General features: G+C 38.1%; 1 protein-coding gene across 1 annotated transcript in view; it reads right to left on the bottom strand.

Moving 5' to 3' along the window:
• LOC141966704 (uncharacterized) overlaps positions 1 to 27,404 on the bottom strand; it is a 105,734-nt gene that overhangs the window by 38,418 nt on the left and 39,912 nt on the right. The window contains exons 23-43 of the mRNA XM_074919709.1: positions 26,320 to 26,479; positions 25,203 to 25,282; positions 23,811 to 23,991; positions 22,575 to 22,730; positions 20,428 to 20,561; positions 19,281 to 19,439; positions 18,000 to 18,180; positions 15,985 to 16,196; positions 14,221 to 14,409; positions 13,212 to 13,351; positions 11,646 to 11,808; positions 11,450 to 11,536; positions 10,818 to 10,952; positions 10,312 to 10,431; positions 9,308 to 9,525; positions 7,348 to 7,541; positions 6,369 to 6,671; positions 5,356 to 5,585; positions 4,146 to 4,307; positions 1,699 to 1,953; positions 761 to 1,117 (exon numbers count right to left, since the gene is read on the bottom strand). Of these exons, the coding sequence (XP_074775810.1) occupies positions 761 to 1,117; positions 1,699 to 1,953; positions 4,146 to 4,307; positions 5,356 to 5,585; positions 6,369 to 6,671; positions 7,348 to 7,541; positions 9,308 to 9,525; positions 10,312 to 10,431; positions 10,818 to 10,952; positions 11,450 to 11,536; positions 11,646 to 11,808; positions 13,212 to 13,351; positions 14,221 to 14,409; positions 15,985 to 16,196; positions 18,000 to 18,180; positions 19,281 to 19,439; positions 20,428 to 20,561; positions 22,575 to 22,730; positions 23,811 to 23,991; positions 25,203 to 25,282; positions 26,320 to 26,479 (3,816 nt within the window). The remainder of the gene's footprint in view (positions 1 to 760; positions 1,118 to 1,698; positions 1,954 to 4,145; positions 4,308 to 5,355; positions 5,586 to 6,368; positions 6,672 to 7,347; positions 7,542 to 9,307; positions 9,526 to 10,311; positions 10,432 to 10,817; positions 10,953 to 11,449; positions 11,537 to 11,645; positions 11,809 to 13,211; positions 13,352 to 14,220; positions 14,410 to 15,984; positions 16,197 to 17,999; positions 18,181 to 19,280; positions 19,440 to 20,427; positions 20,562 to 22,574; positions 22,731 to 23,810; positions 23,992 to 25,202; positions 25,283 to 26,319; positions 26,480 to 27,404) is intronic.

The raw sequence follows: 27,404 nt of genomic DNA, 5'->3' as shown, positions 1-27,404 counted from the left end.
TTTTTCAGAGTGAACATCCATTGCTTCATTCATACAAGACCAATCTCCATTTTCAAACAAAACCACAAAAAATAATAGGCCTAACAGACATTCTTGCATCTGGTGTTATAAGGAGATTTTTTAACACTAAAACTTTAAGCTTATCTTGTGCTGCATCCCAGATTAAATGTTTTTCTCTCATGCTTTCAAAATATTTGTAAAAACACTGAAAAAATTTGATAAATGTTTAATATTTTAAGTGGTTTTCATCCCCTTTTTGTTATGGATGACACACACTTCCTGTCATTTTTGGGTTTATATTGCGACTTTGTAGTTGAAGAAGTTAAAACTGAGGAGTTAAAAGGAAAACATAAATCACTACGAACATCTATAAATAACCCCTAAACTCACACAGTAGTCATTCTTTCTAATGAAAGTGAGGCTGGATGGAAAAACCAAGGAAATTACACAACTTCTACTTTGATAAAAAAGACAGACCGGAGAATATATTTTTTGACGAACAGTTCAAAGTAAAACGGCTGTTCAGCCTTAGAGGGCAGTCTCGGTCTGCAAAGGCAACAAGCAGCAAACTGAACTAATCTCAGTCTACAGAGAACACCTATGAACAGGATACATCCGAGCTTTCTTTGCCTAATGGTGTAAGACAGGTACATGTCTTCAGAGTGGTTTTCCAACACTCAAACATTGTCATTTTAGCCAAAACCCTATTATATTCCCTGCATTTATGCCAAATCTCCCTTTAAAACCCTCCAAGAGCTACCTGCAGAAGCTGACATTCTGTTTCTGTTTCCAGTGTCCATTCAGTTTTATTCTGAGTACAGAGATCTCCTCTAGCCTTAAGTTTGCATTTGCCAGCCTGCAGCAACAAAATGCCCTCAGTGGTGGAGTCTGTGGCTGCAGATAACAGGACAGAGTTTTCAAAAGGCAGCCCAAGCTGACTCAGCCAGTGAACTGAATGCCTGAGCATCCCTTGGAGTGTATATTCATGTTCGCAGGAAGTGTCTATCTGCACATCAACTGTTCTGCCATCACACTGGAGGTTCATTAACAAGCCAGCATTGCAGATGTTCTGTTGAAATGAGCCCCCAAAGGCTACAGCATGAGGTAATCCCATCCTCTGCAACAGAAAAAGATTACGTTGTTTAAAGCACACAAGGTAAAACAACTGCCTAATTTGTTTCTAATTAATGAAAAAACATTTCTTTCTGAACCAAAATGCTTTTGGAAAGAACCACACAAGACAGCTTGTTTCACTGAGAAATCAGAAATTTATCTGTGAAACAAGAGAAAAAGAAACCAAAAATAAATGGTAAGGGAAGAAAATAAAAATCCTACAACTTTTTTCTAATCACTGTAGAAGAAAAAAGTTTGTAACCCCAAAGAAAACCTCCAAAATTTCAAACAGAAAGGACATGCTTTTCATTAGACTCTAGGACAGAAGTTTATTTTCATTAAAAAGCTATTATTAAGCAACTATTTCATGGCAACAGCAGTAACATCTACTATTTTATTACTCCAAATTCTCCTCTTCAAATACACTCTCTCTGCAAGTGCTCTAACTCACTGCTCTGCCAAAACAATTTTAATGACCAAATCTGTCCTCTCAATAAATAACTGTGTCAGGAAATAGTTCTCTGAGACTCATAATGATCTGAAATACACAGATATAATGCCGTACAGAAAACAATCTAGGCTTACCTCTAGACCGACGCACTTGTTTCTAAAAGTAAGTACCCATTCTGTGTCTGTTTCATTGCTTGCCATGCTCACTTCTCCATCAGCATTTAAACTGCAAGGCCCAAGGACAAGACCGAGCATGCCCTTATACTTGTCACCTCTCATGGCTGACACCTTCACTTGGTTCTCTCTGGCAATCCCCAGAGACTGAAGCAAAGGCGAAGAATGCTGGAAGTGAATTTCTAAATGAGGCTGGATGTTAGGGGTGGCATTGAGCTGCAGGCAGGCAAACATGTCATGAAAAGAAACACGTCCAGAGAAGATGACAGTAAAGTTGCTGGTAAACATTGACCCATTCAGAGAAACTCTTGCTGGAGTCTGAAAAGTTACAGGAAGAACTGTTGTCAAGTTTGTTTTTCTGTCAGGAAGCATGCTCACATTACTAAAAGAGAACTATTTCCCTACTACCCTGACACCATTTTGTATTCATCCTACATATTTACAAATGCATAAACAAATGGAGACATGGCCTAAAATCTTTATTTTACAGTTCCATAATAAAAGTAACAGAAAAAACCCAACTCCACAACTCTGTCAAAACAATTACTAATACCAGAAAAATCAACTGCTATTGCTTTTACTGTCATCACTTCTGGTTTTACTATAAGTAAATAGAGGGAAGAACTGAAATGCATTTGTCTTTTTTGTCATTAGAACATACATGGGAATCAGAGTCTCCATGATTACTGTCTTTCCAGAGACAAACGTAATCTTCTGTAATGTCACTCACAGAGGACATTTTTAACACTTTCTTAAGAATATGTCAGATTATAAGGTTTCTTTCTCAAACAGTTCAAGAGCCATAGGGACTTCCACAAACAAATAGTTAGATAGAAAAAGCAGAAAATAGAGTAAAAAGTAAACCGCAAAATTCTCAGCTCGTGCCTCCTGTGCTCCCTTGTCCAGCTCACATCAGGCTGGTTGTTCAATAACAGAACAAGACCATTTATACTGAGTTCAGTTCTAACTGGCAGAAGATACAGTTTGGAGACTTCAGTTAGAAACCTTAATGTGACTCTTGCCTTTTGCCTGGTGCACACCTCTCACCACCTGATATTAGTTTTCTGATGGGTGCAAGCTCTTGCACTGAGCCCTAAAGCAGCACAACTCGATTGTTTGCTGTAGGACACAGCAATATCACCTTTAACATTGGACCTGTTGGGCCCATAAACATCCCTTACCTCTACTTTGTATTGTGCACGTGGTGCACAACTGTGCATTAATGATGTAAATCTGTATCACTTGAATGCAAGTTTGTTGACAATTCTGATTCTGAAATAAACAATCCACTGCATAATGGTGAAACTGAGTGCAACCTTCCCCACAGCCTGGTACAGTTTTTGATGAAGTAATCTGATCTGTTTGAATCCGTGAATATTAAGGGAGTGAAAATATCTGAAAGTATGTGCAAAACTTCCAGCTAACTCAAATCCATTTCTACATCTCTGACACCTTTCAGTACTTAAGATTCCCTTAGTGGTAGTGAAGACAACATGTTGTGGTCTGCAGAGTCATGAAGCCAGTACCTCAAAATGTTGAAATGCAATTGCTCCATTGCAAAGGCCAGAAAGTTGTTTGTTAGCAGATTCTCCACTGCAAGCAACCTGTTGGCATTATCAACAAAGCACATTCAGAGCATGAAGAAAAGCAGAGAGGACTAAAATAGAAAGGAGTGAGCTAAAAGGCTGCTTTCAGGATAAAAAGCACGAAGACACTGAAACATAGCTTTAAGATTAAAGGTTAGAGATCAGTTTCAAAAAGATAAACAGTTTAGTGATCTGAAGCTAAATGATGCCTCGTCTTGCATTATCATACCAAAATATTATCAGCGTAAAGACAGAGGAATATCTTCAAACAGTAGAAAATCATTACTTGCTAGACAGAACTATTTTTGATACTCTGGCTTTTGATTTTGACAGGAGATAGGGGTATTTCTTATGTTTGGCACAGAAAATACTCCTGTCACAAGCAGGCATTCAGTGTTTCAAATGCCATCAGCTGCGTCCCCTGCTGCAGAAAGTGGAGTCCTTGGGGAGTGCTCTTGGCTGTACGAAAACTACTGCCATTATTCTTCACTCTGCTGTCAGTCCCACTGCACCCACAAACAGCTCTGCGATCCACCTGCAAACCCTGCTTTAGCAAGATGGAAAACCCAGGACTGCTGTTACTGTGCCTGGGCCAACACCCACTCCAGTTTCATGACATAAATGTTTTGTTATCCACCACATCTTGAAAACCTGCTCTTTATTGTTAAGCAAACAATTTTTAGGCTTTCTGTACCAGCCTGGTTTGACAAAATCCCCTCTCCATTCCAATCTGCTAGCTTGCTCTCAAGTAGTAAATCTGAACAGTTGAGAATGCACAGCAGGAAGCTACCAAGTACACCGTCTGTTAGGATTTCTGCTAACCTCTAGTACACGCGGAACAATGTCCATCAGTCCTCCCACATCATGGTGAAGTGAAAGAGAAATTTCCATAGCACTGCCAGTGGTTTTCTTCTCTATTTCAATTTTGAGTTGTTCCATTTCCACTGTGGTTGTTATCCCTGCAGCAATCTTTTTGGTGAAATTCTATGCACAAAAGAAACCAAATCATGGAAAGAAACAAACAACCAACCACCTCTCATTAACGACTGACAAAGAGAGAGTCCGTTTCACCATGCTTAAACATCACAGCCTGTGTGAGGGCAGCAGCACTGGTAAAATAAAAGTGCAAATTCATCAGAGAGTCTCCATTTCAAAAAGAGATGCTCCAATTATGCTAGACCTTCTGAACACTGTGTACCAATAATTCCTTCTGGCTCCAAAACATGTTGAGAGCATTCAGTACCCTAGAGGATTTGGGTCCTAAGGCATACATGATTAAAGCACTGAAACTTTGAGTAAGCAGGGCAAGGGAAACTGCATAGAGTTCTTCCTCCTCTCACCTCTGTGTCTCACTGTACCACAGTGGCTGAACCCACCACAACATGTTACTATATTAGTGACTTGAGCCTTCTCACATATGTTTGAACAAGAAAAATATTTGAATCCTTCTTTTACGGAAGGATAAGTGGAGATGTAAAAGAGCTATATGTTGTTCAATGATCTACAGCAGAAATGCAGATAGAGAGAAGAGTGGCAAGCAACACAGTACCAGGAAACGTGATCCGTGACGCTTCTGTGGGTAGAAATTTCCAAATGGAAAACCATGCTAAACTCTCTTCTTGCTCTTTAGCAGACATCCAAAGGATGACATCAGAATTAGTTAAACCCAGTACCAGATGCAATGCAGTACCTAGGCTCACTTACACTGACAGCTACATATATCAGGCCAGCCTGTCCACTTCTCATTTATAGGGGAAAACCAAAATTGGACAAGACTCCTGTTCCTATGCAGCAAAACACCTCACTTAAATGAGAACTGAACTAGCATCTCATTTAGTCTAGATTCAGCTCCAGGACTTCAGATAACAGGTACACAGCATGACAAGAAGCCAGAAAACACCTTTCTTTCACATAGTAGTTTAGTACAACCCAAAAATGCAGATGCTTTTGCAATAAAGTGCACAGGAAAAACCTACAGTTATTAGAAATGCTTCTGCCAGAAATTAAATAATCACAGGCACACTCCTCTTACCTCATAATAGCCAGCAGCTTCCACAATAAAAGGGATCCCATGTTTCTTTATCTTTGAGATGTTGTGCTTTAAACTCGCAGATAGCTGGGATTTATGAGGCTCTGTGGACAGTCTGTGACCTCCAAACACAGCAGCAATCCTTTCACTGCCACTCTGCAGGGCTATAGTGATGGTCTGATTTCTTGTGCCGTGGTCACACATGGCAGTGAGAATGCCATCCAAGGGCAATCCTACTGACAGGGAAGACAGCAAAATGAACAAAATACTTCTGGGTTGTCATTGTAAAATACAGAAAAGATGTATTACAGATAAAGAAAAGCCTTCTATAGCTTTTCATAAGACAGACTTTTTTTAAAGTGCAACCATCCAGTTAGCTGCACTTACTGATATTTATAGTAAGAAAGGATATTACCTACCACATGAAAATCATATTGAAAAAGGATTGTTAAATTAAAATGTGGCAGACGCTTTGAAAGTCAAGGATTTTTCTTAATAAGGGATATCTGTCAGTGGGTACTGTGTTCAACTCCAGTAGTCAGCTGTTAGAAAGTTTCAAACCAGACTTCTTCAGTCCAAAGGGACAAAGGCAATCTACCCATTCAAAATTATTGATAACTTCAGTTCATGAAAACCCTTGGTTTTGCTTAGGAAACAACACTTGGCATATTTTAGTCTTCAGTGTGATTTACTCAATGACTGCCAATGTTTCAATTCTGGCCCAAATCAAGAGAGGCGTAAAAATATATTCAGAGGAACTGAGCAGCATGCAGGAATGCAGATGTAGGAGAGAAATCATTTACTCTGAAGTAGTTCAAAGAACTTTTGAATAATTTCATATCCATTTTATTGTATTTTCTCAACAGTATTAGAAAGAATGTTGCTAAGACTGGATCACATTTTGTTCTGGTGTAAGCAAAAGCAACTCAGCTATTTTCACTGGTCTGCACTCATTTAGATAAATTCAGCTTGACACCGTGTTACACCACACCATCAAGCAGAAGTTTTCTTCATACCTGCATTTTTTAAAAAGCTGATATTATGTGTGAAAGTCCCACTGACTCTGCTGTGCCCATGACTCATGATATTGGAAAAATCTACAGAAAGGGCTTTCTCATCCACCTGGAAGACAGCTAGCCCCCTTTTCATCTCTTTACTCAGCTCCAGGTGTCCTTTCAGTTTTGCCTCCATTGGGATTGCCTGACTGCCATTCTGAAACACAGCAAAAGTGATATTGTGTACGGTGGTATTCCCAAACACATTTCTGTTCCTGAGATGGAGTCCATACAGTGTTTTGTTGACCATCACACTGATGTTACCTGTAACAGGCAGAAATATTACTGTGGAGAGAGTCCTTTTGGACAGAAATAACCAGAGTTTTATAAGCAACATATAAATTAACCATTAATTTAATACCAGGAGGAAATAAAAGAATTTCCATTTATTATTATAGATAATGTAGCCTAATCTAGAGAGCAAATCCAGTATTGTTGAGAGAGTTTCTCTACTAGTAGAAGTGTCTGTGTTTAAAACAAACCACATAATACTATTTCTGGCAGTTGTTTCTTTTTATTCACCAAGATGCTTGTGCCTTTAAGCCATGGACTACACTGCACTGCCTTCTGAAGGAAAATTTACAGAGGGGCTGTGACCTATACTTGTGTAACTTCAGGCTAAACAATCCCTCTGAAGCTGTGCAGTGACCTACTCCACCCATGGAGCCGTTCAGAAGAGTAAGGGCCTCAAGCCAGCCCCACCTCATTTTAGAAGATCTGCATAGAAAAGATGCCACCCACCTTCAACCAATAAAAATATGAAAACTATGAAATACTGTTATTTCACCAAAAAGTTGTTTCAACCCAATGACCAACAGTTCATTTTGCAAGCTAAACACTCTCTTCTGAATTATACACAGTTCAGTAAGGAATACATTAAAACTACAAAGCTTCCTTAGATAGCTGCAGACTTAACAGCAAAACGCAAAATAAAAAGTACCATCATGAATGTTGTTTTTGCACTTCAGTAATCCATTCAGAGAAAGAAGATGAGGTATGGCCTTTAATCCAGCAAATGTGTGTTGGACTCTTCCACTTAGGGACAAAACAAAACCAACTTTCTGCTCCTTGGCTCCCATGAAATCCATGCAAAGCCTATTTTCATTAAGCTTCATCTCAGAAGATATCCAAAGTCTAAAAAGAGATAAAAATTGCTAGTAAGATCTTCTTATTGTGCTTAACTCATGACTGTCAAGACAACCCCCTCTGAGTAAGGCAGGATCAATGAGAGCAGGGTGCTCAGGAGCACGTGTGGTCAGTTTCTGAGTATCTCCAAGTACAGAGACCTCACAGACTTTGTGGGCACTTGTTCCAGTGTTGTGATTCAGTGAAACAGATGCCTTGCACTAAGTACATGCTACTCACCAGAGGTTTATAAAACTACTCAGTAAAACTACTCAGTAAAGCCTCACAGATTGGCAGACTAATTTTTCAAACTGACTGGATGCTTTTGTTATGATCCCGAATAAAAGAAAAAGATAGAGTTGGACAGAATTTGAGTTGGAAATTAACTTTTCTCTGTCACAATATGAAATCTCTCTTCAGTGCTGATTTAAAAGCAGCATTGAGAATTCAGCTTAAACAATAATTTTAAATGCCACCACCATTTGAGTTTGGTAAATGAACCAACAATTATTTCTTTGTATCTTGGCCCTGAGTTGAACAGTGTTGGAGAAACACAGCACAGCTTTTTAGGGAAACCTGCTGGAGCAACAAGAAACTCAATTTTTAGCGTTTCAAGTATAAGATTGAGATAGAATTTTCACATTGTCTTCAACAAACTGTCCATTGAAATGTCGGATTTTCTAGACCCAAGTATACTGCACAAAATACTTAAAAGTGAGGCAATCATCTTTTCATATTGTTAGGCATCCCTCCTACAAATTGGAACCCTCTTGAAAGACTGATGATGAGCAAAACCTCAGTGAAAATCCACTTGATGTGAAGAACTGAACTACATAATTCAGGGAATTAAGATTCATTTCATCAGTCAGCCACTGAAGTCTGTACAGACTGCATCTTTTTACCAATTTCCCAGAAATATTCAATCTTTTATTTTTCTCTCTTTTCTCCCAGTAAAATAAATCTCAAATGAATTGTCATTCCAGAAATTTTAAATGTTCTATTTCATCTCCTGTGAAGCGAGCTGCAATAAATGGCTCTGTTACAGCCTACCCCAGTATTTAAACAAATGAATGTACTATTGGAAGCCCAGAGCTGCAAGCAAGCTGCAGAAACACATGAAATATCTTTCTTGAACATTTTATATTATTTCTTCTTTTACTAGTAAATCTAATGAGCTTCAACTAAACTGTAGTAACTTCTGATTTAACTCTGTCTCCTCATTCTCCTGAACCCATCCAACTCCTGAACCTGTAAACACTAGGACCTCTACAAAACCATCAACTCCTTCACTGCATACTTTGGTATTTGTGAAATTTGAAAAATCAGCTGGAAAACAGCTGAAACTCAGGGGAGCCAAATTTCTATTTCCCATCCCTATCACCTCAGAGCTTTCCACAATACTTAATAAAACTATAATAAACACTAGGAGGTGCCCTCTTCCACTGGCATGGTTTATAAACATTAGTTCTTTACTTCTGAGAGAACAAACAAGGGGTGGGGGGGAAACAACAACTGCTGATCGAAAATCTGATATAACACTACCCCCTGTTCATTCAAGTTATCTCCATACAAAGTCCTAGGAAAGCAACTAGAACACATTAATGTAACTTATTATACCGACTTATGAAACACAAAGAGCAAAAGTATTTCAGGGAATAACACATGAAATGGCATTTGCTCAGTGGCTTCTGCTGCAGCAATATGCAGTTACGTTTAAATATGTATCACAGAACACTCTTCAGCTCCTCTGTTGACCAAGATTCTGATTTCTCTACCTTGATGGAAGTACTTTGCCCATGAGCTGTAACTGTATTGATTCTGGGTTTGTCAGGATTGTCTGATGGAGGAAAGCCCTCAATTCCACAGCTCTGGCATTCTTCCTGTTTTCATTGTTCATATCAATCTCCAGCAGGAACATGTCCCTTCCATTGGAATGAAGGTAAAGAGAGCCATTCAAATTGCTCTCACCATAACTCTTCAGGGCTGCCTGGGCCTACACATAGAGAAAACAAAGAACACGACATTAAGGATCTCAAATCTTAATACAGAATACTGAAACATCAGTTTAAGGAGAAAGACTGCAGACTACAAGTTGGCCCTGGGAAAAAGCAGAAGGGAGAAGCAGAGGGGGAAGGGTGTTTCTAGTTTATATCTTTGTCTCTCACTATCTAACTCTTCTTTTATTTGGCAATAAATTAAATTAATTTTGCCCATGTTAACTCCATTTTGTCCATGAAATTAATGGGAAAGTGATCGCCCTATCTTTATCCCAACCCACCACACAGGATAAAATTAATCCAAGAGAAAGAACCATTGGAATTGGTAATGAAAACTGCAGATGACACGTCATTTTGCATATAGGATTGTCACCATGCTAGAGCTTCCAACAAAACATTAGGAACTACGTCGAATTTTAAGTACAATTTAACTTGACTTTCAGAGTTTTCTGAATTTCAGCCAAAACATAAGCCACCTATTCCAAGTGCATGTAGCCATCTAGCCAGAACAAACTCTAATCATAAAAAGTTAACTGTTTCCCTAACAATTTACACCTCTCCACTACACTCACTGAATCCTGTGTAAGTTTACCAGCTTTGTAGTATATACACACATTTGTGTTCCCATGCTTGAAAGTAGTTGCAAAGCAATTTATAGCACAAAGTTAAACAGGTCCCAGGTTACTATGGATTCCTAAAGCATGCAACAAGCAAAAGACTCGGCACAGGTCTGAGTGTATGAAGTGCAAAAGCAACAAGACTATAATAACCATGGAACTGACCTGTGAAGACATGTTCTTGTTGATGATGGCTTTTATGCTCACACCATAGTCAAAGTGTTCCAATTTAGTCTGCCTGGAAAACAGCTCCCCACTTAGGCCCACTGCTTGTGGAAACTCAAGCTATTTGGCAAAGTAAAACGTAAACATAATCACTGCATTCCCATCCATTGCCTCATGTGATTTGATGTCTGAACTTTTAGCACGAAGTAGAGGATGTATATAAGCAAATGTGTGTATAAAATTTAACCAATTTTATCCAACAACACTGAAAATTAAACCAAATGCAGTAAAAAAAGAGTATAATAATGAAAGATCAGTGTGTTTCTCACAAGACGATACAGACTACGATTTGAACTGCTGAAGTACCCTGGGTCTTTGTCAGAGCCAGGATTTTATCGAACTAGGAAGTTTACAACCATGAATCAACTATAATTCTAAGGACAATGCTCTAAAAATAGCCACCAAGACATAAAAAATAAAACACCATAAATGAAAACCACCAATACCTGGAATGAATGTGTCATATCCATGTGTAAAAGGTGTCTAAAATCTGCCTCACTGGATTTGTTCTGGTATCTCCCTAGAAAGCTGAGAACATCTTCCTTACTGACCTTCAAGGTAGTCTCAAGCTCATGCTCTGCCTGTGTGTTAAGAACATGAATAAGTGAACTGCATTGAGCATTAACCCCATATATTAGGAAAGATGAGAGAAGTCATCCCTACATATTACAAAAAATGAAAGAGTTGTGAGCTGTTACACTGTGGCTCAGGAATGAAAAATGAGCAAAGCACAAAAAGAATAACTGCATTCAGTAAGATACACCTAGGTAAGAATGAGAACGTTGAATCCATTCCTTCTCAGTACTTGTTATTATTAAAAATATTCATGTATAATAACATTTTAAAAATAATATGTTAGGTATTATTATCATATATTACTACACAACATATTATTATATAAAACACTGTATTAGGGAGGCACTAACCACATCATTGCTCTCTGAACTTTCTGGTTGTAACATTTACATGGTGAGGAACTAAAGACCTATAGCAAGTTAGGTCTGAAAAGACAATAAACTCCAAATAAACAGGTAATTAATCTCTCCTTCTAACAGAATTTAACAGGAAATGTACTCACATTTTGGTGACTTTGAGTTAAAATGCATATTTCAACATCTTTGGGGAAAAGGCTGTAGTTATAAGGATGGGTTAACCCAGCACAAATCTAAAAAAAGTTTGTGAGGAAATGCAAAGAACATAAGATATATACAGTAAATCACTCATTTGCTGGCTTTTTTGGAGTGCCAGATTAAGAAAATTCTTGTATAACTCACATACGGGTTTTCAGGTTGGTAACCAAGTGTAAGAGTTTGAACTGTTTCCTTCACCTCATTTATCAAAACTTTTGTTTCCAAGAAATAGTGCTTTTGCTTTTTGTCAACAGTAAATGTCTCCTGTAGAAGGAAGCTCTGCAAAATGGGCACTTTAAAAGGATGTCTGGAAAAAAAAACAAGGAATAAACAAGGTGTGTAAGATTTTAATAGACAACTACAAAAAGAAATCATGCATGGTTCAACTTCAACTCCGAAATGTTCAGTTGCAGATACCATCAGGGTGTCAGGTACAGAAGGGGACACACAGGACCAGGACCTCTAAGAAATTACTAGAGCATAATAACAACTTCACGCAAACTACAGATTTACCAGGATTTCTGATACAGCCTTTCCATCCTGGATTCAGGAAAGGCTTGGAAGAGCATGGGACAGGGTGATACTCTAAAATTCTGACACACATAACCAGTACATACACTATATATCTGCATAGCCAAGACTTCATTTCAAATAGGGACAGTGTCCAAAAGCTTATGGCAGCTTTGAATATCTCACCTATCAACCACATTTCATGTTTTCTGTAGAAACAGTATCTACATGCCAGGAATCCTATGCAACAGATGTTCAGCCCTACATAGTTTGGATCAGTTTCCTACTTCAGTGTAACGTTTTATGGACTTTATTAAATATTTCTACACATTTACTTAGTTGGATGTCTTGGAAAAATTCATTAACTTTTATAAGCAGACATTGGACTCCCTTTATGCGTGTTAGGATATCTGGTACAGCTCTTCGTTCTTCATTTATGTATTTTTTCCATTACTGAAAAGGCATCCTGTAGTTTTTTAGCTATCTCCAAGATGTGCAGGGGCTCCTAAGGAAGCCTGTGCACTCCTGTTGAACCTACTATGCCTTAAGAAAGCTGAGATGTCCCCAGAGACAATACAGATGTCTTAAGTCTGAGCACACATTTTTACCAAGGCCTTCAAGCTGTGCTTCAATAATGGGTAATGAAGAAAGAAATTTCAGACAGCCAACATCTAGAAGCAGTGCACTCATTCTCATCAGGAAATGGAAACGTGTTCCAAAATCTAAACAAGACCATTTGTTATGTGTTTTAAGAGGGATGCTTTTGGCTTTAGGATGGCTATATTATTCCTGAGGATAGAAAAAAGGCATCTGGATGGCACAGAGGATCAGATCTGGATTTTGGAACTTCTCAGCATTTAAATGTTTGGATACACCATCAATCCTGCTATTTTCATGAAAGGAGGCTATATGCTCAATACAGTTGCCAACAAACACATTGCCACAGTATGCATGGCCTGTTCCCTTTGACAGCTTTGCTCACTACCATTTTAATAAGGAAGGCAAAAGCTAACAGATGCAAATAACCAGCCCATAAAGCTGGTGTGCTTGAGCAGGTTTGGAGAGCCAGATGGGAGGAAGCACAGGCTTTGTGCATGCGGCACTTTCACTCTGTAAAGCTCAGAATGTTTTCTGAGAGCATGAAGATGTACATTTAATTTAGGCCAATACATTCTTCAGAGACAGAAATGACTACTGAACCTGAAATGGAGAGTTCCACGTTTTTGATAGAGCATCTTCTCCTTCTTCAGCTCTTCTATCTGACCTTCAAACTGCAGCATGACAGGTGGACTTCTGTAAGCTCTCCATACAGTCTTCACAGAAAAGTTTGTCTTCTTAGGCTGTACTCAAATCATGAGACCAGAAGGGGAAAAGACAACTGCATCAGATTTACCGCATTCATATTCAGGAATGTCAATATAGAAACCACATTGTTCAACAGGCTGCAGCGGCAGTCATTGAACAGATCAACCCCTTTCTGCTTCAGTTTAAATCCTGATCTCCATTTATATATGATTAAAGGTGTCATTAACAGATAACTGACTTCAGCAGAAGACAAATGCCCTATAATGAATCCCTTGAGTGTAATCTATTTGCAGTACAAGCAAACTTTAACACGGGTACCAGTACATCTACATACAAAAATGGATTAGATTTTCCAAGCATGGAATTCTATGACTAGAAAAGCACTTCTTGTTTTAAGACATCCTGCAAGGAACTGACCAAAGAAACTGATCAAAGTATCTCTTGCTGTTTACCCTTCCTGTGCTGCAGACATCAAGCAAAGCAAAAATAATTTTGAGATTGAAAATGATGTAGAGGCTAAAATAGCATATAAACCCAGGCTGTTACTCTGCTCACTAGCTGGCAAGATATTTTAATTCTCCAAAACAGCAGAATCTTCCACACCTGCCTTACTTACATCTGCATCAAAACATAAGTAATCACGTCTACAGCTCTCTTTCTAGCCAAGTAGTTTCTCTTTGTCCTCTCCTCGATGACTTTCTGTCTGTAGTTGGCCTCCCAAACAGGTGAGAAGTACTCAAAACTACACCACACAATTTTTTGTTTGTTTTCTCTTTGGACAGAAATAGAAGCAGCACTAGAAGCGTTTAAGTTTCAACACTAGCAATAACATCTCTCAGAAAGGTGGCAGACCTGAAAAACACAGTGCTGAGTCAAAGAAATTGCATTTGTATTTCTTTCTTACCATTGGCAGATTCTGATAGCTGGCTGTGAAGTTAAATTCATGTTTTGTACACTTTATCTTAAAGCACAGAGACTTGGCTTGCTCATTATTCTCCAAAAGAATCTCATTCTTCACAAGGTGATTCCACAGAGATACCATTTCACTGTAGCTATGCAGAACATTCCTCCCAAGATGATTATATGTGGATGCCTGAAAAACGAAGATGAAGACATTAGTCTGGCTGAGTTAGGACAGACAGGATCCTATTGTGCCAGCAGCACAACACAGTGGGGAAAAGAACACATTTTCTTGGAGACAATCATTACAAGAACTATTAGAAATAGTGTGCCAGCTTTTCCATTATCAAACTATTTTGAATTGCCATAAAGATCTCAAAGTTTATTTTATCCCCTCTAAGCAAGAGAGAGAAAAAACTACATAGTTGAAAAGAAAATAGTTGATGAACATTTTTTTCTCATTCAAGAACGTTTCTCACAATCCTCCACACTGTGCCTGAACCAGCAGTGATCTAACAAGGGAAAGCTGCAGTTCAGAATAAAGGAACACCTTAAACATAAAACTAAGTTAAAGATTTAGACAACTGCAGTGGATTATAAAAGAAAAGAAAAAATTCCAGGCTCTCATCTCATTTATACAGAAGTAGGTAAGAAGTTAAGCTTTTTCAAGACAACTCCACCTTTGCATAGTGGCAGAGGTTTATCATATCGCTAATAAATACCCAGCAACTCTGATGAAATCAGTTTTAAACGTCTATAGCATAGCAGAGTCTAAAATAAATTAGGAGGAAGCTTAGAATCCATACTCAGGGCACACTGATTCCACCCAATGGATATTTAATAATTTTACAGAAAGTAAAAGAATTCCCGTATAAAAGACAGAAGACTACACATTGAGAACCTGCTATTGAAAGGTCTTTCACAGTTTTTTGAGAGGCTGGAGTCACTCTCTAAGTCACAACAAAAGAAATCAGCAAAAACACCTCAGTGGCAAAGGTGTTGTTTCTCAAGATCAGAACTCTAACATTAATGGAGGTCCAAATACTCATGGAGAATTTTTACAAACCATATCAAGAGGCAGCAAGTGCTAGGAACTACATGACAGCCCATTGAGCAGGACACTCTCCAGGAAGAGGCGGGTTACATTCTTCTCAGGCAGAGGATGCCTTTAAATCTAGTGCCTCAAATTTAGGTGAATGCTGTAATCACTGGGCTCTTAGTTCAGAATTTTCGTTATTGTTCTTCCTACTTTTAGAATGAAAGACACTCGTAGCTGTTTCATAAAACTACGGAACAAGATTGAAACATTTCTTACATGATGATCCAATTTTCCTACTTCCTGAAACTGTTAGCTCATGGGGCTGGGTGAGGGGGTGGCAGGCAGAGGAGAGAACTTCAAAATAGTAATCACTATTTGTACACTCCTAGGCAGAACTCTGCCATCACGTATTTGGGCTTTGTGTAGGGAGTGATGGACTCAGATTCCCAAGAGGGGCAGCCGTGGTGACCCTAACATTTTTTTAAAGCTAATAAAGAGATCCTTGCTGTGCTGATTTGGCTGCCCCAGAGGAAGAATAGCTCATCGTTTAAGCACAGAAAACAGATGAACATCGGTATTTCAAGATCTTATCTGCACATAGTGCTCAAACAAGCTACTTCACACAGCAGGCTGAACAAGTGTTATTTCAGTATGATGAGGTTCTGTTGGGTATCTATCACTAAGCTCTCTCATCAAAGCTGTACACTATAGGAACATCATGTTACTAACCTGCAGGTATGTAGTAGCTGGCGTGTAAATGTGAACTTTCCCTTCCTTTTCATTGCCTTGATCTTTATAGAACAGTTCCACTAGGAGATTCTTAATGGAGAGAGCTTTTCCAGTTGTCAGCTTCATAGTCAGTAAATAAGTAGAATGCTGAGGCTGATGTAGTTTGTGGGCTGCATATAGATATAGCCATGGGGTGTCTATATTTAATCCACCTGGAAGGAACACATATTAAAGCTAGCAGAAAAGTGAGATTTCAAGCTACCTGGATTCTAACTCCATAACAAAGCTGTTAAGATGTCAGGGTTCTGGAATGAGGCTAAAATGGTACTATCAACCTGCTCTCTTCCAATTGCCAAAATCTCTGGATGGCACAAAAGGAGATTAATGTCCTTCACTAGCATAACATACTGCATAGGTAACACATATGGAAGTTTGCTAATAAATGGAAATTTATGAAGTCCAGTACCAAACGACACCAGGAAAGGGATCTACTGCCTGACCTGCAACAAAATATGAAATCCTTACCTGAACTGTAAGTCTGTAACCATTATTCACATAATTACAATAATGACTTTAATCAAAGCTGTTCTGACATATGTCAACACAGAAATTCAACACTGCAATAAATACATTTTGAATAAGATTTGTAGGTTGTTTTGGAAACTAGTTAATAGACAGCTCAGAATGTTTATATCTGACAAGCTGCTGAAATTTCACTATCAGACTGTTGAAATTTTGCTGGTTATTTATCAAATTACACCAGTCACTCTTTGTGATACAGTTCAGTAACTCACAATTATTTTATGACAGACACCCACAAAGTCATCTCCAAATTTTTAAAACTTCAGAATTAATCTAACCTTAGTTTGCTGCACCTTAACAAGCAGAAAAACATCTGTTAATTCCGTCCACTGTATCAAGCCAGCTGTTTTGCATTAATAAGGATCCAAGGTTTTGCACATATGGTGCATACTAGACTTGAAAAAAATGTATCTCAACAGCAAATCTACACACTGAACCAATCATTGCACTGGTTTATACAGCTTCATCCCCTAAAGCATAAATGTAAGTGGCATTCAATCCATCTTAAGAACCAAATGTCAGAAAACTGATTTTTGGCACACCATTGGTAACTTAACCCCTATTTGAGAAAGAATTCTGAAAATGTAAAATACAGCTTATAAAGGCCTACTCCCTGCTGTACTTTATGAAGCAAAAGGTCTAAGATAAATGTGATTTTTAAAAAATATCCATATATATACACAGGTGTTTAATTTATAGCTTAAAATACACCATTAGAATTCTGCTCAGTGTCCCATTTTCTAATGTTCTTAAAACAAACTTTCTAAAGATTTTTTTTTTTTTTAAACATGCTTCACTTCTTGGCCAGTTATCTCAGTCAAAAGCTAACAAGACATCACTGGTCTATATGAGGAGCATGGCTATCAGACAGAGATATCCCCCTCTGCACAGTACAGGAGAGTTTATATCTGTAACACTGGATCTGGTTTTGGAACATCCTGATCCAGATGGATGGTGAGAAACCAGAAAGGCTACAGCAGAGGGCTGCCATGATGATAAAGGGCAGAGACAAGAGGACCTGTGACAAGAAGAGCAGGAGCTGGGCTTATTTAGTCTGGCAAAGGAACAGGGGAATCTAATAGCTGCCTACAGCAGGAACACAAACCCATCCAGGGAGGCAGACAAGGGACAATGGCCACAAACTGCACTTTGAGAGACTAAGGAATTGCTGGAAGAGGCTAGCCAGCTAGGCTGTGGAAAGTTGGAGGTTTTGAAACCTCCACTAGACAAAACCACAACAGATGTGATCTACTGTTAAGAACAGTCCTGATTTGAGCAGGAAGCTGGTCTAGATAATCTCCAGGGTCTGTCTCTTCCAACCAATATTTCTATGATTCTGTTACACCCCCGCAAAACTACCTCACAAAATCTCAGCAGCAACTTTCAGTGCCTGCTTTTCTAATCCCAGACTGGAAATACTTCGTGGAACTTACCTTCCCAGTTCTTCAGGCCACTTCTGGATGTGTCTTTCCACTGCAGCCCAGCCACAAATGGCACGTGGTCATTATACTGCACCTCAAACTTGGTGTTGCTCTGCAAATAAACTTGAGAGTTGTGTGAGTGCTGCAGCTGGGTTCTATAATTCACCTGTTTTTCCAGGACTTGCACGGTAAACTGGAAAACAAGTGAAGCACATTTAAATAAAAACAGGATCCCATCTTCCAGGCTGTCCAAGCTAACACACACATCCACACATAACAGCAAGAAGGTCAAAGCTAGTGCCTCTGCTCGGCACGTTTGCCATTCACTTTATAGCTTTTCATGCATGCTGACCAATTACAGATTGGGATTTCTTTAATATGCGTTTGTTACATCTACTGGGGATTCAAAAAGGAAAACTTCCACTATTTTTTAGACCTTTTACTTTCTGGGGAAAAAACCCCCCATCATTCTAGGTCAGTCTATGCTGGGATCACAGATAAATTCTATGCTTACAGGTGCTCCTTATGGAAATAGAATAATGACAGCCCATCTCAGAAAACTATTACTTAGTCTAAGACAATAACAGAGAAGACCTGCAACTTCTAAAAAATAACACAAAAATTTATAGTTATAGTTTCTGTAGCTTCTCTAAGAATTTTCTACAAAAGATAACAGGGTATGCCAATATAAATAATTATTTTATTTCTTTTTGTAGCCCATTGAAGGTGCTTCAAAAGAAGGCACAGCCCTTCTCTGAGGCTTTTAATTATACTTTACCATATGGAAAAACTTTCTGCTGATTCAGGGTAGAAATCAATTTATAACAGAAAACACCAAAGAAACAAACAAAAAAATGAACAATTCTGATCTTAGCTGAGCTACTGTATTCCATACCAACTTCCACCTAAATGCTGTAATATTCTGAGTTATTATAATCTGCACTCTCCTTCCACATTGTGTGAGCAAAGCAATTTTCATAAAACTTTGAGATCATTTTATATGTGCAAACTCTGCAAAAAACTCATACCACATTACACCCAAATGTTTTTAGTATTTGAAAAGAAAAAACCATCTACTGGCTATCCCTTGTTCATTTTCATGTCAGTGATCTCTATGAGCCTGGGTTAAGACCTTACCCAACACAAACTTATTAGGTCTTGATATCTGACATATTTTTAATACATAACACAGAAAAAAAAGAGTCTTAATAAATAAATTAATCCCAAACTTTTTCTTAGTTTGCCTGTTAAATATTTGAAGTGAAGGTCTTACTGTTCAACAATCATGACTACCTCCATGAAATAGTTGACTAGAGATGAACTGGAACTGTTCTTAAATGCCTGGCTGATCAACAGTTTCTTCTTGTTGTTTATTTCATCCCAGCATTTCCCATAGTTCACTTCCATCTGCGAGGAAAGCCAAGATGCACTCGCTTCATGTTTCAGGTGAACCTGAAGAACAGAAATTCACCTTTTTCCTGTAAACCATGCCTTCCCTTCTATTCACTGCTGTTAACAGCCTGCAGAAATATTCCCAAGTAGCAAGCAAGACTAAAGCAGAAAGGGCTGCTAATTTTCCAAACAGAAATCACATTCCATCAGAAATACAAATTCAGTGTACAAAACCCAACACTTTTAGTGTATGTACTGCCAGTCAAATTGCTTTTCTTAAAAGCTAAGGTGATGGAACTCAGGTACTCCTGGTGGACTGCTTCACATGGATTCACTGTGCAGCTGCAAAGCCTGGAAAGATCTTGCTCCATGGGAAATACTAACACTTCTTGGCTTCAGTCCAATTTGGACCAAAAGCAAATCTGAAAGGATACAAAAATTCCCTTTAATTCAGAAGCTTATTTTTCAGACAGCTTTCTGTCCTGCAGCAAATACCTAGTATTAAAGGTGATTTGCCTTTAAGAAGACCTTTGTCTTTGTGCCATCTGTAAAGAACAAAATTTTAAACAGATCTGCTTTCCTGCATGAACGGGTCACACACACTGAAATTTCTAAGAAAGCATATAAATCTAAACCAGAATATAAAACATTTTAAAATGCCTTATTTTCCAGACATACAACTTCTGATAAATAAGCAAAGTTCCTGACTTTTAGTTACAAGAACAAGATAAATCATAAACTTACTAATACTATTGTTTTATATCTAACAAAATTTTTAACAACATTCTGCAGAAGTTGTGTGATTTAATACCTTAAAAATTTCAACACTGGAGAGTTCCATCACTTACAGCTGTAATGAACTGCACAAATTAGCAACTTAACTAGGTATCTTTGTCTACACAGAAAGCGAAGAGAAACAAGATGAGAAGAAAAAGACTGATCCAAAAATGACAATCTTGGGCATCGCTTGGTTTAAGCCTCTCAGCACCTGAGTTACACAAGGGTACTCAGCACACAAGTACGTAAGTGCTTCGGTCAGTATCTCTACCTTGTGATTATAGGTCGGAGTCTGCACACAGTGAAATTCATGCCCAATATCAAGTTTGTACACGCCATGTGCACCTGTCTCCACTTTAATCTTTTGTCGCATACTGCATTCATGATGAAGATTTTTTGCCTCTCCTGTTCAAGTTAAATCACAAAGTTACCTACTCAAATAAATCAAAAGTAAACTTTCAAAATATTAATAGTATAAATCTTGTGCTGGCTTCAAGATTTCTAGTTTTCAAAAGCATTAAAGTGAGATTTGTATATTTTTACAGATGTATATTTGAATCCAAAGAAAAGCACACATTTAAAGAACTTGCATTTAAGAACAGTGCATTTATATTTGCTAGGTAAGTGAATTACATCTATGAAAATTAAAACACTTTTAACTTTTTCCAACAGTAAAGTAAAAGACAAGTAGATATTTTATTCCTGTAAAAGGCCTGGCAGTATGTTCTCCAGTCTAAGAGTATGACCAAAGTTTGTGAAGATTGGTACCAATACTGGCACAACTCCATTACCATGAAGTTCAGCTCAAGAATTATCTTCACTATCTGTTCAAGATCTAGACACATTTTACCGACTACAGCATTGTTGCCAAAGCACGGTTTCTGACACCTAAACTTATTTTCCTGATACACGTACGTCTAACCTAACAGCAATCAACAGCTCTGCACTTCTGACTCCAGACATGCTGCATATGCAATTAGTAAAACTTCCGAAAAAATGTGTTAGGCATTGCAAATTTTTATTTTTTTCCACAAGCTGTACTACAAATGAAAAACCTAGGAACAGCCATGTTACAGTCTTTACATATAAGAGTTTGGGCCTCTGTTTACTCTATTAAAATTTAAGATGTTTCTAAGTTCAGACAATTGGAAACAGCTGTTTTGTACTAAGAATGGAATGAAAATGATCCCATGACTTAGGCCAATTTTGTTTAAGAAAAGCAAAGGCTCTCCTTGGATGTTTACCATATTTCCACGTTCTTTCACTCACTTTTTCTTCAGAAATGATAGATAGATAGATAGATAGATAGATAGATAGATAGATAGATAAATTTTTAAAACCAGGCACTAAGTTTATTACTTATATGGAATTTACTTGTGTGAAGTAAAAGCACTACAAACTAATCATGATCAATCTTTGCAGCCTTCTTAGGGGGTCTCACAATATTTTATGATTTTCTGTTACCACTCAGCTCCTGACATCATGATATTACATGACATTGCATCTTAAACAGAAAAAAAATAATGAACTTCTAGCCCTTGTGGTCACTGAGATAAAGCTTAAAATAATGAATCTGAAGTTTCAAACAATAAGTAGGATTAATTTTTTGCTTTTTTTTAAAAAAAAAATAAAAATCCAGTATTCTACAAGGAATCACTTCCCTACCACTTTAGGTAGAACAGTTGCCAAATTGGGTTTATATCAAAGTATGACTTAAGCTGTAAGTATATAACTTTATAATTACATAGCTATACATCATCTAATACTGTTATAAGTGTTCAGGTATGTTTCTGTTTGTGCATACAAAATACTCTGATCAGCATGTCATTTTTAGCAAAATTATGGGGTCGTACCTGCGTTGGTTTAAGAAAACTTTTCTACTCATATTCCTACATACTCTTTCTGAATGTGCAACATACTTTATATAAACAATCACCCTATAATGCTTATCATGACTAGCTACTCAATAGTTACTAGTTATTCAATACCTTGATATAGTTGTACCAATGTTCACCTGCTTTGTCCAGTAAATTAACAAACAGTTCACACACTGCAGCCAGAACACAGCCAACTGTTTCCTAGAAACAGTTCCTCATATTTTTAAGTGTGCAACCATTCATTTTGTATAAATAACTGAGAACACAAATTAACTTGAAGCATTCCCACTGAAAAAGTTATTTTTTAATCAAATGTTGGCCATGCTTGTAGAAAGCACATTTAAAAAAATGTTATTTATATGCAGACTCGAAGAGTAAAGTTTATCCAAGTGAAAAGAGAAACTTGTCCTAGGTTTCAGATCATAGTTTTAAAAATCAGCTGAAATCCTTCTTGTTAAGAGTGTCCTAAACATACAGGATAATAACTTGCAGAAAAATGAGACAAACAGAATGCTTTTACTTTCACTGTTCTTCACTGTACCTAGGAGTCCGTATTTTATCCTCAAACCATGAGACCACAATCCCTCACGTTGCTGGAGAAGACCAATGATGTGAACTCCAAGAACACCTGGAAGGTAAGTCTCCCCTTCCAATGAATATTGTCTCTGCTTATCATCAATCTTCTTCTCCAGAAATGCTACAAAAAGAGTCGAAGTGATTATGCAGTGGTAGAACATGAAGTTACTTCAGCTAGTAGAAGGAATACTACAGCGGGAAAACCACAAATCTGTTCAATCTCATCCCATCTAACTGAGGAACCTCATGAGGAACAACCTTGTGTAGCAAACAAAAAGACAGAGCTGGACCTTCAGTCATCTTTCTCCAACTACATATACAGCCTGTAGATCTTATTTCTCAGATACTGCTTAAAATTTAGGGAAATTAATCCAGTCAAAGCTGCTTCTAAAAGGAAATAAATTCCAACAGACTGATCTCCTAATTAACTAAGACCTAACTTGTGAACATGTGTAAATTTACTTCTACATTGTCACAGCAAGGTTGTGGCTTTGCAGCAGAATTGGTGCAGCCTAGTTCTCAGGGCATAACAGTTTGAAATTGGACCACAATCGTTTTTAGATGCAATCCATGCGAAAGCTAAGAATGAAGATTTCACCAAAAAGATGATCTCACACAAACTAAACTGGCATTCTCCATTCCTTAAAAGGTAGTTTTATTTGAAAATACTGTGCAATCCTATGATATTACAATGTCTTTGCCACATGGAGAGTACAGTAAGAAATAATAAGGAAAAAAGGAGAGCCTTAGACTGAAATCACTGGTTTATTTCACTGTATTAATCAACTTTTTAATGAATTGATGCTATATGAATAAGAAAAAAAGTATTTTTAGAACAAGAGGTCTTAAGAGACATTTAGCTACACACATGTGTCTCTGCACTGTTTTGTACCAAGAAAAGTGAAACAGAATATTCTAAGAGCTGTTACTGTTTTGGCGATTTTTTTTTCTAAGTGACTCCTTACATCTTATTTCCTCCACACTCTTCAAGAGTAATTAAAAGCAGACTTTAAAAAAAATTTTTTATAATTCTTATTATTCCGAATTACATTATTACTAATTTACCAAGGATAATCATTTCATAAAGCAGTCTTACTGATTTGAAAGAAACTTTGGAAATATGTCTCCAAAACCAGGCAACCTTAATGTATAAGGGCTCAAGAACTTACATTTATATGGTGAATACTTATTGTCCTCTAACCTGACAGAAACGCAGCATCCTTCAACAAATTATTCAGCGATACTGAAAAAGCTATCTTCTTGCCAAGTTGTTTAGTGATGTTTCCTGACAGAATGATAGGACTGCTTTGCTTTACCAGCTTCACCTCCAGTTGGGTCATGTATCTCTGCTCTCCACTCAATGTCTGCAAATCTGTCATTCCCTAGAACAAAGAAATTAAAATCCAAAAATCAAACCCAAACTGCTCAACAGTACAAACTTCCTAAGTTTTGAGAAAGCAATAGTATAGTCTTTCCCATTTCAGAAATTAAGTGAGAGGAGAAAGAAAAGAGACTTTTTTCTGTACACCCAACAACGCCCCTTCCACCTCCCCAAACCATAAAACTCGCCATTAGTAAATAAGTGGCAGGAAGGATGGATTTGTTTTTCCACTTGTACAAAAATCACAGTGGCATGAGATGCTATTTCCTTCACCTCCTGCTGGCTTCAGTAGTAACTGAAATCTTTAATAATATTACAGTACTGTGCCAAAAAAATAATATGGTGTTGCTGAAAATATTGGCAGTCTCACAGAGGTAACTAGATTTAGATTGGACTAGATGCAAATGAAACAATCTGCAACACTAAATAGTGTTTAGGTTCATGAGAAACATCCAAAAAGTCTGTTGAGATATTACTGTAGAAAAAAAGTAATCTGTTAAATAATGTGCTCACTGCAGGAAAACACAGTATTTGAAACCAACTGGCTTTGGAGGCCCACATAAGACATGGCATCCTACTATGGATATCAATTGCATAATGAAAAAATTGTTCAAGTCCTGGAATAAAAACAAAAATGTCAGTAGAGTTTCAGTGATAAACTCCCACCTGCATCTTTGTTTGCTTTTTCATTTCAGAGTTCAAACACTGGCATTCTCCTGCTTATTCCCCAGTGCTCTAAGAAACCCACAATTTCTGTGATGTGAAGAACAGTATCTTAGACATTCTTACATCTATAGAGTTCAGGGAAGTGAAGAAATTAGCCTGGCCTTATTCAAGGGTCTTTATGCATGGTCAGAATACAGGTCTGAAAAACTGTGACTACACATGCACATCATGAGCCAAAGTCCACAGGAGTCAATGTGATCTCTTTTACTGACTTAACATTGGAAGCAACCCAAAGGTTTTGAGCACATCTGAATGGGAAAAAATTGCTTTAGATTACTTGCAGAAGCCATGCCTTAAAAGCTTTTAAAACACAGCAATCTAGCACTGAGTCTATCTCAAAAATATGTAATAAAGATAACTGGTAATTTCTCTGATGGATTGCTCCCAAAACTGTTTTTCAATATGTGTGTTTTTCATTGCCTTTCTCTTCTGTGCTTTTATTTAAGTATTCATCCTAGTATGAGAACTCATGACCCGAAAACATACCTTAATGTAATATACATCTTGGTCATCTACTATCAGCTCCAGGTGGCCAATTCGTGAATTTTTAGAAAACTCAATTCTCCCTTGGAGGAAAAAAAAACCTGTTTACTTTTTCTGGACATATACTGTTCCGTGCTGCTTCATAAAACTGTACCCAAAATGATAGTTGCAGTTGTTGTGAAAACTATGTTGAGAAAGTAAAAACATAATAAATATCAGAGTAAAGGAACAGTTAGGAAAAGTTAGGGACAGAGTTTGCAAAGACACTGAAGTGTCCCCAGAATGCACATCTCATTTTGCAAGGACATTTTGAGAACACTAACTGAGAAGAGATAACGAAGCTGTCTCCAACAAACCAGCTTAGTTCTGGAAACTAAGGACACTTCCTTCAGGCCTCTGCTAAAACTCGTAAGCTGTGTTGTGCTGTGAAGACATTTCTGTGCATGCAAAACTTTGTACAGTGTAGGTAAATCTTCCATGCAATCCATTTGAAAATAACTAGGATTAAAAAAAAATTAAAAATCTGGAGGGACAAATTCTAAATATGCGATATGGTAGAATACATCAAAACAAAACCAAACATCACTTGACCAGCATGACAAAGAAGCTGAAATATGTTTATATTATTGCCATATTTTTATCAGTTTATATTTCATCAATCTGTTTGTTGATTTTCTATGTTACACTGTGATTGAAATATTACTTTTTATTATAATGCACAGTAATATCATACTTAATTTATTTGGCAACAAGTAATTTTGTATCAGAACTAACAGAACACAGTAAATGAAAATTCAGGAACAGTTCACCCTATGTAAAAGATTACAGAACAATCCACTGTGGTCCTTAGCCTTAACTTCATCTATACTGGTAACAGCCTTCCTCTGTAACATGCGTTTGTGAATCAGGTACTGAACCTCTGACTGCAAAATATTCTTAATCAAGATGCAAAACCCACTAGGAATGGGTATTGCCTAAAGCAGTAAACTGAATGGCTACCACACAATAACATAGTTTTAGCATTAGATTATTCACTGAAATATATTGATATTTCTCAATGCTGATGAAGTTCTTCTAACTGACACTAACTGATGATCTGGTTCGTAGTCAAAAAACCTACCATCAATCTCGATTTTTTTTTTAGGTTGTACAAATTGAATTCTGAATTTCTTCTGTCTTACACTAAAATTTAGGTCAACACCAACATCCCTTTTCAAGTCTGACTTTGGAGTCCCAATGAAGAAGTGAAGGACAGCTTCATTTGGGATCCAGGAATTGTCCTGAAAGAAAGAAAGGATATCCATATTTGCAATTGGCACAGCATTTACAAAACAATCTATCACACTGAGTTACATCACATGATCATAGTCATCTTCACTGCCACAATAATTTTTCACCTATCTGCTTTTCAAGATTTTCAGCAAGAAATTTCTACTTTTTCCAGGCTCTGTTTTCCATTCCCTGTGCAGTGCCTGTCTTGGGAAACACTGTCTGAACACCTTGAATTTCACACCATACTGACCTTGAGCACTGGGTTTGTGGGGCAAAACTTTGGTAGCGGGGGGCTACAGGGGGGAATTTCTGTGAGAAGCTGCTAGAAGCTTCCCCCATGTCCAACAGAGCCAAAGCCAGCAACTCCAAGATGGACCCACCACTGGCCAAGGCCCATCAGTGACAGTGGCAGCACCTCTGGGATAACATATTTAAGAAAGAGGAAAAAAACTGTTCATGGGCAACAGTATCTGAAGAGAGGAGTGAAAATATGTGAGAGAAACAACTCTGCAGACAGCCAGGTCGGTGAGGAAGGAGGGGCAGGAGGTGCTCCAGGTGCCGGAGCAGAGATTCCCCCGCAGGCCCTGGTGCAGCCCCTGGTGAGGCAGGGTGTCCCCTGCACCCATGGAGGGGAACGGTGGGGCAGATCCCACCTGCAGACCCCAGGTGGGTGCCCGAAGGAGGCTGTGACCCCGTGGGAAGGTCCCCGCGCTGGAGCAGGCTCCTGGCAGGACCTGTGGCCCCGTGGAGAGAGGAGCCCATGCTGGAGCAGGTTTGCTGGCAGGACTTGTGACCCCAGGGGGACCCACGCTGGAGCAGTTCAGGAAGAGCTGCAGCCTCCGGGAAGGACTCACTTCCAGAAGCGAGAACTGTCTCCCATGAGGAACCCATGCTGGAACCGGGGGAAAGTGTGAGGAGTCCTCCCCCTGAGGA

This window comes from Athene noctua, chromosome 15 (genome assembly GCF_965140245.1).
Source record: "Athene noctua chromosome 15, bAthNoc1.hap1.1, whole genome shotgun sequence".
Lineage (NCBI taxonomy): Eukaryota > Metazoa > Chordata > Aves > Strigiformes > Strigidae > Athene > Athene noctua.
Note: the sequence above shows the minus strand (reverse complement) of the source record. Positions and strands in the feature narration are given on the sequence as shown.